The sequence below is a fragment of the Gavialis gangeticus genome, unplaced genomic scaffold, assembly GCF_001723915.1.
Source record: "Gavialis gangeticus isolate Ggan-Ray unplaced genomic scaffold, GavGan_comp1, whole genome shotgun sequence".
NCBI classification, from domain to species: Eukaryota; Metazoa; Chordata; order Crocodylia; family Gavialidae; genus Gavialis; species Gavialis gangeticus.
In genome coordinates, this window is record NW_017728996.1 from 23731987 (window position 1) to 23746692 (window position 14706).

Sequence of the window (14706 nt, forward strand, 5' to 3'; positions counted from 1 at the left end):
CCCCCCCCCCCCCCCCCCAGTCTTCAGCATCTGGCTGGGTTGGACAGGAGCCACACCAGCTGCCCCTTCGTGGCCCAACAGAACACAGCAAGGCACCAGCCTAGCCATGTGCCAGGGAGTTGGGGGTGCAGAGAGGAGGGAAGACAAGGAGGAGGAGAAGGTCAGGAACTATAGGTTATCTAGGCCTGGCTAGGTCAGTGCAGTGCTGTGTTTCCCTACTTCTCCCTGGGTCAAGTCCCCAGCATGTGGCCGGGCTGGTGCCATTTTGTGTTTCTGCATGCCACTTTGGGTCACATGGGTGCAACTGGAGAGGGTCCAGCCTCATCTGGCCCTGGGCCAGGGAGTTGCGGTCAGGTAGGACCTGTGCCAGTAACTCCAGTTACACTCATGGTATGACCTGAAGTGGCATGTGGAAACAACACAGCACCATGCCCTTGCCAGTGGGTAGAACCATACCTGAGCTTTGACTCTTGCCAGGGGCTGGGCTGTGAACACCTGCAGGGTCAAAGCTATATGCAAACAGCCAGAAGCCTGGTCAGAAGCTCAGTGCCCCTGCCTTTGAGCATATGCTGGGGGGTAAGGCAGAGCTGGGGAGGGGAGTGGTTGCCTGGCTACTGGTGCTGCTACTGCAGCCAGCTATGGCCCAGGGAAAGAACAAAAGGCAGGTCAGCCATGGGCCAGATACAATTCTTCAGTTTCAAATCTTGCCCATTTTAACCGTTTAGGCAGTCTCAAATAAGAGAATGTAATGATGAACATATGGTTCCAGAAACCCTTAGTCAGGGCCATTTAGCTGAAAATAGTTTATTCCATGTTACATAAATTTAAACTTTAGTCATGATGAAGCTACATTGTCACTGTTCATCAGATAAGCAGGCTAACATATGCTTTGCAGTAATATGGATTTTGCTTACATTCAGAGGGCAAGTTATGTAGACTTGTGGCTTCCTTTGCATGCTGAACTTGAGCATCAAGTTGGCTGTAGTAAGCTTTAGGAATACTAGGAGTTTATTAAAAAACAAAGATTCAAGTTTTGGTTCAAACTCCTGCCTCTTTGGGTTAAGCAAGACTGCAGTAGTACTTAGTACCCATGATAAGAAGAGAGTGACTGCAATCAGTCCCATCCTAGTTTCTCACACCAACAGTGACAGATGTTTTTGAATAAAAGGCCTAGTCCTGATTAGAAGAAAAGTCTGGCTTGTGACAAAGCAGCCAAATAACCAGAAATATCTACTGGTAAAGATATTGTTCAGTGAAGGGGGTGGGAGGGAGGTGCAAAGCGATCAGTCCTGATGATGATGTAGTTCTGGCTGGTATCCAAGTTATTTCAAACCTAGATGCAGCAGCTTCCTTATAGGACCTGGTCCTCCCCAGTAGCCCCTGGAACAAGAAAGTTTGAGTCAGTGCCTTGCAGCACCCACACATGCTCTAGGCTTTTTTCATTGTAATCAAAGTTAGCTAAGCTATGGCTTCTGGCTACCACAATTGCTACTAAAATTGTAGCAACTTAAGTTTCTCTTGGGGTAATTTTTGCTATAATTCCCTTGTTTGTAGAGTGGTTTTCAAGAAAGAGCAGGATGGTGTGTCCAAATGCTACTTTACTGCCAATATAGGTATCTATGTAAAATGCATCAGAAACAACATACATCTCAGTCTGGCATACAGTGGGACTTAGCTTGCAAGTTCACAATTCTGCTAAGATAGGGAAGTGTTGCTGACACCAATTCTGAGCATTTTGATTAACACAGCTTGTTTAAACTCTTACACATGTTTTCAATTAAGGCAAAAACTGATATGTATGTCTGAGTACTTACTTTAGTAGTCCATTCCAGTAAAGAAAAGGCATCATATCAGCTTTCATATAGTACATGGTCAGTCTCTCTTTACTTTGGTCAATGGGGAATGTTTCCAGAGGCTGAGCATTGTAGTCAAATTCTGCTAGAATCACTCTGTTGTAGCCTGTTACGAGTGGACAGGATGTGTATCCATCGTACTATAATAGAAAAATACATATTCACAACTATGTACTTTAGCCCCCAAACCAGAACAAATGCAATTAAATCATGACTAGTGTTTGTCCCAAAATATAACTTGAAATGAATTCTGAGCTTCTGATAGATTCCAGCAAGGAAGATTCTAGCAACTGAGGTCTTCAAAAACCACCACCACAAAAGCAAATTTCCCTGCGATGATCTGCCAACATGCCTCAGCTTTTATCTTGAAGGAAAAACCAGTCAGTCCTCCTGGGGCTATTGAAAACTTGTAATACTTCAAGACAATGTGTCAGTGCTTTTGGGTGACAACTACTTTTCCTTGCTAGGAAGCCTGATAATCAGTGGTCACTAGAGGCAAGTTTCTGCTCTCCATATGTAACACCAGGACAAGGCAACATTCAAAATGCACTGGATGTGCCACATTCAGATCTCAAAAGGTTATGTTGTTATTGTCTAGCACTGAGATTAGGAGGAACTTTTTGGCTATCAGAATAGTCAGGCATTAGAACAGGCTACCTAGAGAAGCTGTATGATCTCCATCTTTGGACAATTTCAAAAGCAGTTAGACAGACACTTGGCTGGGATGACTTATTTGGTGAGGGATGATCCTGCCCTGAGCTAGAGACTGGACTAGATGACCTTATGAGGTCCCTTCCTTTCCTGTGATTCTATGAACTAGGTTGTGGAATCCCATTGCTGTGAGACAACAGATTCATTTCGTAAGGGGGGGAAAAAAGCACCCAACCCAGAATTATATCCAGAATTCAAGTTAGTGTTCACAAACTTGAATAGGGAGGGATACTAAGCCTCATGGTTCAACACTTAATCTAATTTTTAGACTAGACTTTTCCAGAGGAGGGATATGTTCATACAACGTCTTGTACAGTGGACTTCAACTTTGCTTGGGCCCTAGATACAACTATAATACACACAATAAATACTAGAGACCAGGAGAACAGCTTGGCTACTGTTAAACAGCTTGGCTACTGTTAAACAGCTTGCTGGAGTAATGGAGTTTGAGTCTGATCTAGCAGGCAGTCGTAGGACAGGTTCCAAATGCCAGAAATCAATATTGCTGTAGAATGAACCTAAACCTAATGCTCAAGGGAACACTGTAATTATCCTAGAACTATTCACGTTTATTTTGTTAACAAGTTCCACTAGTATGATATTAAATTATGAAAACTCTGCAAGCCTGGGTTTTTAAAAAAGAATAATTGCACTGAAGTGCAGTGACAAAAATGCCACAGGGGTTAGTAGCTTCACTTCGCTCATGTGGAATATTAAAGGGATGGAAGTTGTTAGTGAAGTTAGGCCTTCATATGTTTGCCCCATTTTTCGTATTAAGTAGGTCAACTGCAGCTCTGGGAAGTTGAACAGGCTGTGAGATGGGGGGAAAAGTTTACTGCAGCTTCGTTGTTTGTTTGAAGGAAGAGTATGTTAGACATTTTCCTTCCAATAGAACTGAAACTTTGCATGACTAAATGTTTGTGGATAACTCAACAATTGTTTTTGCTATCTAGGAAGTCCCCTCCATTTTTTTCCTGCTCTTGGATTCTTCCAGTCTCAAGCTTCCATTTCCCAGAAAAGATTAACATACAACTGCTTTAAATGCATGTTCATGACACAGCCTTTAAAGGTTAAATTTGGAAGTAAGGAACTGTGCAATTAGGAGACTACAACATACATCTTGTTAGATCCCCTCTCAGCAGTAAAAAAGCTGTCTATAGGTAAATGAGTTCTGCATGAGAAATTAGTTGTCCATCTTGGATATGTTTGTAAGCAGTGCTTTCTATACTTGTAAACAAATACAAGATAATTCTTAAGATAGCTGGCTAGAAACACATTAAATACCTTTTTAGTTGGCGATTTGTTCTTCATTACCAAAGAAATTGTTTTATCAAGCACGCCAGATTGGGCAGCTATGAGAGAAAAAAAACATGCTGTATTCAGGCTTTGCTTTAAATATTAATATGAAGTTATTTTCCAGATGGAAGGAGTATCTACACTGTAATATGGCAGTAAAGATATAGTATATGAAAACTTAATGGGATAATTTTAGAATTGTGGAATTGATTTCTTTCTGAAATGGATCTTCAGCTTAATACAGTTGTGCCTCTTGTTTTGGTTTAATAGGCTTTTGCCTCAATATTGTTTCTGCAGCAGGTTTCAGATTCTTTTTACTAAGTTGGTCGAAGTCTCTTTTCTAACTTTCAACGTCCTCAGAACACTGGCATTAGAGCAGATTGAAGTTAAGACTATTTCTGGGTGCTAAGGAGGAAGCTATAATGAGTTTTGGCAAGATTAACTAACCAAGCATAAACTAATAAACCCTTCTTGTAATGCACCATTTTCCTACAATTTGACTCATTCAAAATTATTGTACTGTCATGCACTACAAACATAATATTTACATTGAAATACAAGCCAACAACTTATGCCTAGAGTCCATTTTAGATGGTTTAAATCAGGTGGCTGCAACTACAGAACATGCGATTCTTCAACACGGACGGTGTTATCACTCAGCAGGCACATATACATGAACTTCAGAGATACTGCAAGAAGTTGCATAACTGAAGGAAGGAATTTGAGTCTCCCAAAAAGGACAGATGAAACCCCTGAACAACTTAAACAAGTGGGGGAGGGGCAGTGCTGAAATTGTGGTAGGTTCTGCTTTTACTAGTTCAGCTTCCATCTTGTGGAAAATGTCCCATGTTTTGAAAATAACAATAAACATTTTCGCCATTACTAGTTTTCACTCGTCAGAAAATTAGATTCTGGCAATAAAAATTAAATCTGTTTTCTCTGGATGCACAAGCACATTTTCCAAATATACTAAGGTAGTAATCTTTCCTTTATCAGCCATAGAAAAAGCAAGACTAATCTATACCTATAGCTGCAGCTGTTTTCGATGTTGGAAGATTGGTGCAGTCTCCAATACCAAACACATTATGGTATTTCTTATGTTGCAGAGTTTCCTTGTCTACATCTACCCAGCCAGCTGCATCTGATACAGGACTGTTCAGGAGCACAGCAGGTGGTCCCATAGGTGGCGTGACATGAAGCATGTCATACTGGGCAGAGAAAAAAGAATACATTATTTCTCTAGATTAACAGTCTTCAGTAAACAGGATTAAACTCGATGCCCTTCTTGTAGCTTTGCATGCCAACACTGGGATGAAAGAAACCCTCCCACAAAATCAAAAACCTACAGAGGTGAAACATTTCTCTAGATTTACATACCTGGAAGTTATGTATTTGTTTCTGGTTTCAAGGTCACTGGCCAATTATTAAGAGACTCCAATTAGAATATGCAAATATTTTTGGAGGGGTTGTGTATTTTTAGATCAACTGCATGATAACTATTTATGGAGTCATGCATGTTAGCTAGAGGGTTGCAGATGAGCCTCCTTGGGATGCTGTTATGTTTCTTGCACAGACTTAGGAAAATCTCACTGTATAGTCTTTTGTTCTTTAGGTTGTGAATTTTCCATTTTAAGTGGCAGATTTTGATATGATGGTGTTAATGTTAAGCACCCCAAAAAAATCCTTGCTTCTCATAATTCCTGAACCATGATGGCTACATACTTCTAATATTCCAATTATATTATTCACACAACTTATATTAGAATTTACTTCCTCACCCAAATATACACACTAGCATAAGCAGCCTTCCCATAAATAGCTCCAGGAAAAGAGGGGAAAATGTTCCTGTTTCCATTTGAACTAGAAAAAAAAAAATCTCAGCTTTTACTTCTGCATTTCAAGTTACTTAGGTTCTTACATGCTCAAATAACTAAAAAACAAAAAAGGCTATAAAACCTTCAAAGTTAGCATTACCCAGTAATGTGGTTTCAGTTAGCTATCAATACTGACAACAAAAGGACAAGTAGTCCTTCTTAAATGTCATGAAAACTTCTGTGTTACTGACCTTATAGACTTCAGTCACTCCAGGTTTGTCCAAATTCTCAAATACAGCTTCCTGTACGTCAGCTCGGACCTCAACAAGGTTGTGTTTGTAGTTTACATTGATATCCCTTGCCTTAATTATTTCTAGCAGTGCCTCGGCATACTTCTGAACCCCAAAAATCCCTCCAAGCGCAGTATTGAAGATAATGTTGGCTGTGGATCGTTTTCCAGTCTGAACAGAAAGATTAATTTAGCCTTTCTTGAATTATAAAGTGTGGGATACAAAGCAGAACCAGACAGATACTGTACACTTAGAGACAGAAGCTGACTGCAGTTTTATTTATGTTGTTCTATAGGTTAATATACAAACAAGCTGTGGCAGAAAGCCACCTTTGTTTCTCCCCAAAACTCTGCTCTGTGACAATTTGGTTAGGACTGGCCCAGCAGAGGATATACAGTTTACCCTATCGCTTTAGGTAACCTGAGCTGGATATATTCCTGAGGGAGGAGGGAACTAACTGGCATTGCATACTTGGGTGAGGGGCTTGGGCCCCCTGGGGAGCTAGGAACTGCCAGTCTGCCCAGCAACTAGTGATGCATTTCAAATTGGTTGGCTGACAGCCAACAGGTGCTGGCCTCCATTGGACCAGGTAAATGAGGTCACAAGGGCTATAAGTCAAGGACTGCCCAGGAGGGGGCAGCAGCCATGAGGAAGACTCAGTGAGAGAGAAGAGCTGAACCATCTGAAACTTGCTCTCTCTCAAAACTCATGATCAAGGAACTGCCTGCCTCTGGAGGGAATCTCCACCTGTCTCTGGATGATACTTGTGAATAAGCTACCTGAGATCTAACTAGATATATAGCTTGCAGTAACTCAGATGCGTGATCAAAGGCTACCCAGCCATGGGAGTTTGCTCTATGGGATTTCTCTGATATTGCTCTACCCTGTACCCTATTCCAACCCTACCCCTTGTAACCAACAAAGTTCTCCTTTGTACCTAGTGTGGGAGACTTACTGGGAGTGGGTCTAGGTTATGCCTTGGGGTCCCCTTGGTTTGGCTGACTAAGGGAGACCACTACTTGTGCTTCTGACTGAGGGAAGCATCCCAAGTTCTTGAAGTGAATTAAGTACCCTCGAGGGCTACTAGGCCTGCGTTTCCCAGGGTGCACAGAGCCAGAATCAAGCCCAGCCCTGGGTGGAGGCAGTGGAATCCCCAGGCTAGAGGGTGCGCTCTGGGAAGGGGGTCAGCCAGACATGAGGCACCCCCAGGGAGACACTCAGAGCCTGGAAAGTGGTCAGGCTCAGTGAGGTGGGTAGCTCAATACAGGAGCACCCCTACTGGCCCGCCACACAATCTCAGATCTCATCAAAAGCTAGGACCAAAAATCCAAAAGGATAAATCTATTGCGATCGGCTGGTGGTGGCAACGTTTCATCCTTAACATGATTACTTGCATATTTATCAAAGAAAAGCTAGCATTTTGGAGGACACCATACAAGCTTAAGCACTTACCATTAAAGCTACCATGGATAGCGTGCCAGAACATTACCCCACAAGGCCTCAGCCAAACTCTAGTTGGCATATTGTATTTTGTATATGCAACATTTCCCTTTTTAGTCTCTCTTGGACAAACATACTTTGCTTCCCACTGTGCAGTACAATGTGTAGAGAGATGACTGGATGCAAATTGCTCCTGGTCAGCCCAAGCAGCAGGGGGCAGGGGAACTCTCCCCTCCCTCAGGCAGCTGTCCCCTTCCCTGGAGCCCAGGCCTGACCTTGGCACCCCCTACTACTCTCCCTGGAGTAGCCCTGCACTGTATTGCTCCCAATGGGTGTACGTGTACACACACTGCACTCCTGGGGAAAACTCGCTGAACAGTATTTTACAGTAAGCTTACAGCGCATTAACAACACATATAGACATACGCACTGTGCAATTCAGTTTCCTTAGTTTTAACACTAGAAAGATCACCACATGCTTTTCCAGCTCAGAACTCTTTTGTTACAACTAATATGACAAATAGTAAAATAAGCTTAACCTCTCAGAGGAATAACAAGCGCCATTAGAAACAAGACACTTACTTTTCTCAAATAGGCCTCTGTTAAGTACATAATTTTCTGAGGAGCCCCTGCACATTTTACGGGAGTATTTGGAAAAGTAAAGACAGCATTTCCTTCCTTGAAGTCTTGCAGAGCTCTCCATGTCTTCTCAACTGTGTGAACTGAATAATTGGAACCAATATGAGGATGATTAAAACCCTCAGGCAACCCTTTAATCTAGAATAAAACAAAACAAAGTTTTATATTAAAATCCAGCTGGCAAGAAGTCTTCCTTTGCCTTCATCATTGTAATACACAGCATCAGTTGGGAACCTGGGGGCATTCTCTTTCTACTATACTCAGACCATTCAATTTAAATTGAGGGGTCCTACCAAAGAGTGACATCTTTAAACTGGTGTTTATGGAAAAAGGCTTAACAAAATAAAAGCCCCAAATAAAGAAAAACATCCATTAAACCTAAAAGCACAGAGAAACACTAAACATATATGCTTTCTTTGCAATATTGTCTTGGGTGACTTTTCAGTGCCCTGGAGGGCAAGTGAACCATTTTTTTCCTATTTGACAGCTATTGCGACCTTTAATGTTTCAGCTCTGGCCAGCTGAAGTATCACCTATATGCATAGGTAAAGAAATCCGTCAGGTTTTCTTAATCCCAACCATCTCCTCTAGTCACTTTCCCTATCCCATCTACATCTGAGACCTCACTGTTGTTTGTTTCCCTTTCTTATAGAAGGGGAGGGTGTCTCCATTTACAAACAAGGATGAGAGGTAAACCCATGGCACAACTCCTGTGTCAAGCTGCACACAGGCAGAAGAGCGCAGAACAGAGGGCCCAGACCAGGAAAGCATGCCTAGTCACTCAACTCAGGCACAATAGCAGGGCTATTCAGGGGGTGAATTCTCACACTTGGAATTCTGTTTCAGTTTCCTTGCTAGTCACTACTTGTCATTTTAAATCCCCAGAATCTATCTACAAACAAGTGCTTGCTAGCTTCCCCACACTGCTTCTCCCTGGGTATTTGTTACAGCCTTGTAGAAATGTTTACATAACACCCTGGCACTCACTGAACACCCTGCAGTTGCTTGTGCTACTGGTATAATCACCAGAACTCATTTGTCAGTGAGGTTGTGGTCCGTAGATAAAGCCACAATCAGCTTCTCATTTGAAAACAGTGTTTCAAATAACTGTTTGCACTTCACCTTTAGAAGAACCATCTAGTTATTAGTCTATACTCCTGCTACTATTACTTTACACTCCTGCTATGGCTAGAACAACACTAGAGTTTGATCACTCATCTAACGCTCCCTCTCCCCACAATATCTTGGGGCACAAAGACTGAAGCTATTCTTGTCTCCATACAATGGGATGAGCACCTCCTTCTTGAAGGGCTGCTGGAAAAGTGCCTTGGACTAATCCCACCACCTGCAACAGCAGAAGCTACTGCACCCTAACACTATCATTTTACACAGTGCTCCACTATGGGAGAGCAGATTTAAGATCCTGAAGAGACTCCTTGGACACAGCAAATCAACATCTTTCTCAGGAGACTTTGCCAGTAGCCGTCCATTGCAGGTTCCAGGCAGAGCAGGGTCATAAGAAGCGGCATCATCTGCAAATCCCCTTCAGGTAGAATTTCTTCTACTAGACACATGTAGGCTGGTGGTTGCTGGTAGGAGCTTAGGTACTGAATATGCTTTATATTGTGTGTTCAGTCAACCAAGAGCTCATTATATACGATATATTTTGTCCACACACTTGAACTCTATGGGAGGCCACACTGGACAAAAGGGAACTTTCCTATAACTACAGTCCTGTGTACAACATTTTGAGTATCTCCAACACAAAAAAACCCAGTCATTTAAAACAGTTTTTAATTGCAAAAACTACCAAGTACACTTAAAACTGAACAGAGATTCCTTTAAATTCAGAGGACCAGAGAGTATATAATGCAATTAAAGCACTAGTAACGATATATTTGTTTTAAACCCAATACCTTTTCATAATGCAGACTGATCCCAAGGGCAATTATCAAATACTTGTAAGAGATCTGTAGTATAAAGAAAAGAAAATTGTGATTTTAGTCAAACAATTTTGAAGACCTGCATCTGCATTATCTGACAACATTAACTGTGAAGTAAGAAAAGGTAAGCCAGGTGCAATTCATATTAAGGTAAATGTTACCAGTGGGTTTTTTTTTCGCCATTCCATACTTACATTATAGTTTTATACCCCAAACAAATACTTGCCTTATTACTTGCCAAATTTTATATCCAATTTGCTAAAACATGTGACAACTGGCTGAAAGTACCTAGTAAAATTCATAGTGTTCACAGCTAATTAAGGGCTGGGGCTACATCCACAAAGATCAGCTCTCAAGGGAAGATATATCTCTGGGTGACAGGGACCTTATGACCACATGCAAGTAAGATCAGAAATTAATTGTGCAAATATTTTTGGGATGGGGGGGCAGGAATGGAGGGAAGGACCAACTGACTGAAGGCTCACATATCAGTATACCACCATTACCTTTTTGTCATTCTCCAGATAGACACAGCTCTTGTCAGGATTCAACTCTTGAACTCTGGATTTGATCCACTCAACACCGCTGGGAATCACACGTGCTGTTGGACGTGCTGAAGTTGCTAATTTTTTTGCGCCCGCACCAACAAGAGTCCAGATAGGTTGATAATAATGAGTCTGAAACAAATCCCTCAAGGTTAAAATAAGCCAGTTCCCATTTAACAGATGTCATTACATCTAGCAGTGTTTCTCAACCTCATTAGACTCAAGACCCCCCCTCAGTAAATGCCAGCTCTGAGCTTTCATTTGTTTTTTTACTATGAAAAATAATAGAGCAATTCTTCTGTTGCAAAGAGCTCACAAAGATTGCAACTCAGACAAGAATGTTTTTGACACAGGATTCTCATTTGAAATCTCTGAGTTTAATCTTGTGACTCATGGGCAGGTGCTAATATTGCATGGCACCCAACAGCACCCTTAAAGGTATCAAAAAGCACCCCAGAGTGGCACAACATGCTGGCTGAGAATTGCTGCTCTAGAGGGAGCATGCCAAGGCCCAGAAAAGGGAAAATGAAAACAGGGATCCTCTGTTTGCCAGTAGTGTTGGCAACAAAGACTTCCTTTGGAGGGACCCAGGGCAGTCCTCTGCTGGAATGAAGGGGGAGGAGGGGTTGTGCTGCAATACATTTGGCCTTCAGCCTGCAAGCCCAAGAAGGTAGCTTCACTTTCCCTCAAAGCAGTCACCAGTCAATACAATCACAACACTCAGAAATAGGAACAAGCCCATGCAGTTGTTCCATCAAAAGGCTGTTCCTCCATGAAGGCAAGCATCCTCCGACTTCCTCTTTAAAGCAACAATATTTTGTTTTGTTCATCGAACCTTTAACTAGAATGGATCATGTTTGGTGCCAAATGAAGAAAGACAGATAATACATTCCCCTTTTCCCCCCACCCAGTGAGCATCCTCTCACACAGCGCAGCCAACACAAGCTACTCAGTGTGCTGTGTGGCTGACCTGACTGCTGCTCGATTTGGTTGATTTTTGAAATGCTAAATGGCACACCAGGAGGGCAGGAGCATACGCCAACCTCTCACATTTCTAGAGAGAGAATGTACCTCACTTGGCTCAATCACAGCCACGTTTCCAGCTCCCACTTTCCTTTTCATCCGAGCACTCATGGTGATTCCTCCAGTGCCGCCTCCCAGTACAAGCACTTCATAGTAATCCTTCGCTGCAAGCCTGGCCGCAGTGTGCAGTCCCTTTTTCTGTATGCTTGGCCGAAGCAGGTGCACAAGAGGATGGATGCAGGAGCAGGAGGACACTACTCCAATATTCGACATCTTTGGTATGTCAAGCTGCGGGAACAGGGAAGGCATCTATGAGAATTAGACGAATTGGGGCTTGCAGGCTCTTGGGAGCCAGTTTATCCATGGACCAGTGGGTGTTCTAGGTAGGCTGGCAAATCTTTGCTGCAGTTAGGCCAGATCCATTTAGCAAATTAAGTGCCAGTAGTCAACTAGTAGCCAGGAAATCAAGCATTTGCTAGGATTAAAAAGGAAAGAAGAGTCCTATTGATTGAAGAGGAACAGACTTACCTCACAAATCAGTATTGGCAAGATAAAATGTTTATGACCCTAATTTAACTGTACACATATGTATTCACTACAAGAATTTCTCTTGTAAGTACAAAACCCTCCCATGCATATATTACCATAGAGTGATGGACCATCAGATATCTTTGACCTTTTCAAGAATCATTTACATCCACTGGTAAAATTTATTTTTCTGTCAGAACAGTGAAAATTGCACTTACGAAGCTACACTGTTAAACAAATCACAAGTAGAGCAATGCTTCTAGATTAACTATGCTAACAGTTTTGCAAGTGTGCAAGGTTCGCCTTAGCTCCAATACCTGGGCATCTACATCACCGGAAGGGAATATCACCTTTATTTAAAAGAAAAAGGGTGAAAGTGTGCATCGCAGAAAATACACAAATATGAACCCTAACAGGCTCAAAATGCAGCAAGAAAATAGAGACTAGGAAGAGAGCCTGACTTTCTGTTGTTATTTTGAATGCTTGGGGTTGGCACCACTCCTCCTGTCAGTCTTAAGAGCTCTTTGTACGTAGTACAACATACTAATAGTTTCCAGAGTTACTGTGGCATATATACCCTTAAAACACCACACGAGGAAAAAAAACAAACAGTATTTCCTTCCCTTTAAGGAAATAGAAGCCACTTTCCAGTTTAAATTCCTGCAGGCCTTAGTTGGGTGGCAGTTACATAGTTACTAGTGAGTAGCCTTTTAGGAGTCTGACTGAAAACACTGCAAGAGCTTCTCAGATGAGAAATTCTAGTTGTTACATTTCCTCTACATGTAGCACAAACCACCCAAAACGGGGAGAGAGAGGGGGACAGGGAGGGGAATTTTTCTCTTAAGCCTTAGTTAGATTTCCCTTGGAAGAACAGTTCTTATTCTCAAAATCGCCACGAGAACTGCAAGGAAACAAAATACAACAACTTCCTGATGCAATACCACATTTAAACAGGGGTATCCTATTTCCGGAAGTTCACGAACACAACACATCTTCGAATCTCTGCCTTTTTGCTTACAATTCTTAAGCACGAGACAGGGCAGCAACAGATCTGTTGCATACACTTCTTAACTGCTTGTATATATAGCACTTCGTTTTGAACTAACTTCTACTTGGCAATATGGATTTTAAAAAGAGAAGCAAATTATTAAAAACCAATTTGGACACAAAGCGGTTTACCTTTAATACCCACTTAATGGCTTAAAAACGTAGTATCACACATAAGGGATACAAACAGAAAAGGGTTTTAACATTAATGCATGTAATTGTATGTGATCAAGCATTTATGCTAATAAAGAGAAATATTGGAGGAATTACAGAAGGATCTGTAGAAATAAGAGGGTGTGTCAATGAATAGCAATTGTGAAATAAAACCACTGTGTGTGCAATGATCACTTACTGTACCACATCACTTCGCTGCATAGTTGTAAACCATGTGTGCCTTTGACAAGGCATCAGTGCTTCCTGCTGCTGTATAGTTTCCTTCTCTCTCACAAAAATACAGCATGGGCAGCCATTTTGCCAATACTTTTCAAAATCACGCTTGTACAAATCCTGACTACCCACATACCTATCCTAGGATCAGGATACTGGTATAACCACCTGCTCTCTGCATCTACCCAGAATCATAGCCAGCTCACTGAGCACACAGGCATGCGGGGTATGCTGATCACTGTACATGGGGTGAGGGGGAGGAAGGAAGGCTCTTTCCTGGGACACTGCTGCTCCACTCCAACAGTAGCAGCCCCATGGCCGGGCTCCCTGTAAACTGGTGCCTAGCGTCCCATTTTTCCCCTCCCCCACTGCCATACATATATATTGGCATAGGCCTACAAGGCTGGGGGTGGGGAGAAAGGGGAGAGGCTGGTGCCCAGGGCTGGTACCCTGCTAGCCTCACCCTAGTTACTCTACTGCCACTACTTCTGGCATAAACTAACTAATAGCCAATACAATGAAACAGAGGAATTGTGGAGCAAGACAGACAGAACAGCAGCAACGGCAGCAGCAGCAATCAGACTATTTAACGTAGCAATCCAGAATCACACTTGACACTCCTGCAGTTATTGAACATGTCCATGAAACTATGTATTTTTCAAAATACCATTAAATTATTACTAAACTTTTAAAATTGGCTTTGCATAACAAAGAAATCCATAACTTGTGTCCCCAACAAAGTACACAAAAGATGTTCAAAGCATATTAGCTAAGACTTAAGTTTAACAATAAGTTTAATAAAGCCACACTGTTCCTGTGCCTTCAGAAGCATGCTCCTTACCAACGATGGGGCACTCAGTGCCCGGCTGGCAGGCCAGATCCAGCCCCTAGCACCATGAATCTGCCAGAAGCCCCATGGGCTAGGGCTCTGCACACTAAATTGGGTACGCAGGGCCCTATCCCGGCCTGTGTATCAGCCTCATGGGGCTCCATAACACAATCCCAACTCAGAGATCAGCGCCACTGAGCCAAGAGGTTGAGCACCACAGTACGAGAAATCTTGGCAGCCATCAATCCTATGGATCATGCTGTAAGCACAAGAGGTCAATGCAACCATCACCCCAAGATCTTCAGTGCTTACAGCTGGGCAAGAGTATGGAAGAGTGGAGGCTGCCCTAGACCTACCAGCC

The 14706-nt window shown here is 42.4% G+C and overlaps 1 protein-coding gene across 1 annotated transcript; it reads right to left on the reverse strand.

Moving 5' to 3' along the window:
* Positions 1 to 781: 781 nt before the first annotated feature.
* SQRDL (sulfide quinone reductase-like (yeast)) lies at positions 782 to 11873 on the reverse strand. The gene is made up of 9 exons (XM_019504149.1): positions 11603 to 11873; positions 10493 to 10663; positions 9960 to 10013; positions 7987 to 8181; positions 5926 to 6135; positions 4885 to 5068; positions 3849 to 3916; positions 1815 to 1993; positions 782 to 1380 (listed from the first exon to the last, which is right to left on the reverse strand). The coding sequence occupies exons 1-9, from the start codon at positions 11861 to 11863 to the stop codon at positions 1323 to 1325; spliced, it is 1380 nt and encodes a 459-aa protein (XP_019359694.1). The 5' UTR covers positions 11864 to 11873; the 3' UTR covers positions 782 to 1322.
* Positions 11874 to 14706: the final 2833 nt, after the last annotated feature.

Bases quoted from the DNA above. Each gene is read 5' to 3' on its own strand.
- SQRDL (XM_019504149.1), bottom strand. From the start codon at position 11,863: ATGCCTTCCCTGTTCCCGCAGCTTGACATACCAAAGATGTCGAATATT. The intron at 10,014-10,492 runs GTAATGGTGGTA...TTTATACTACAG, and splicing joins ATCTGGAGAATGACAAAAAG to ATCTCTTACAAGTATTTGAT. The intron at 5,069-5,925 runs GTCAGTAACACA...TTCTCTGCCCAG, and splicing joins GAGTGACTGAAGTCTATAAG to TATGACATGCTTCATGTCAC.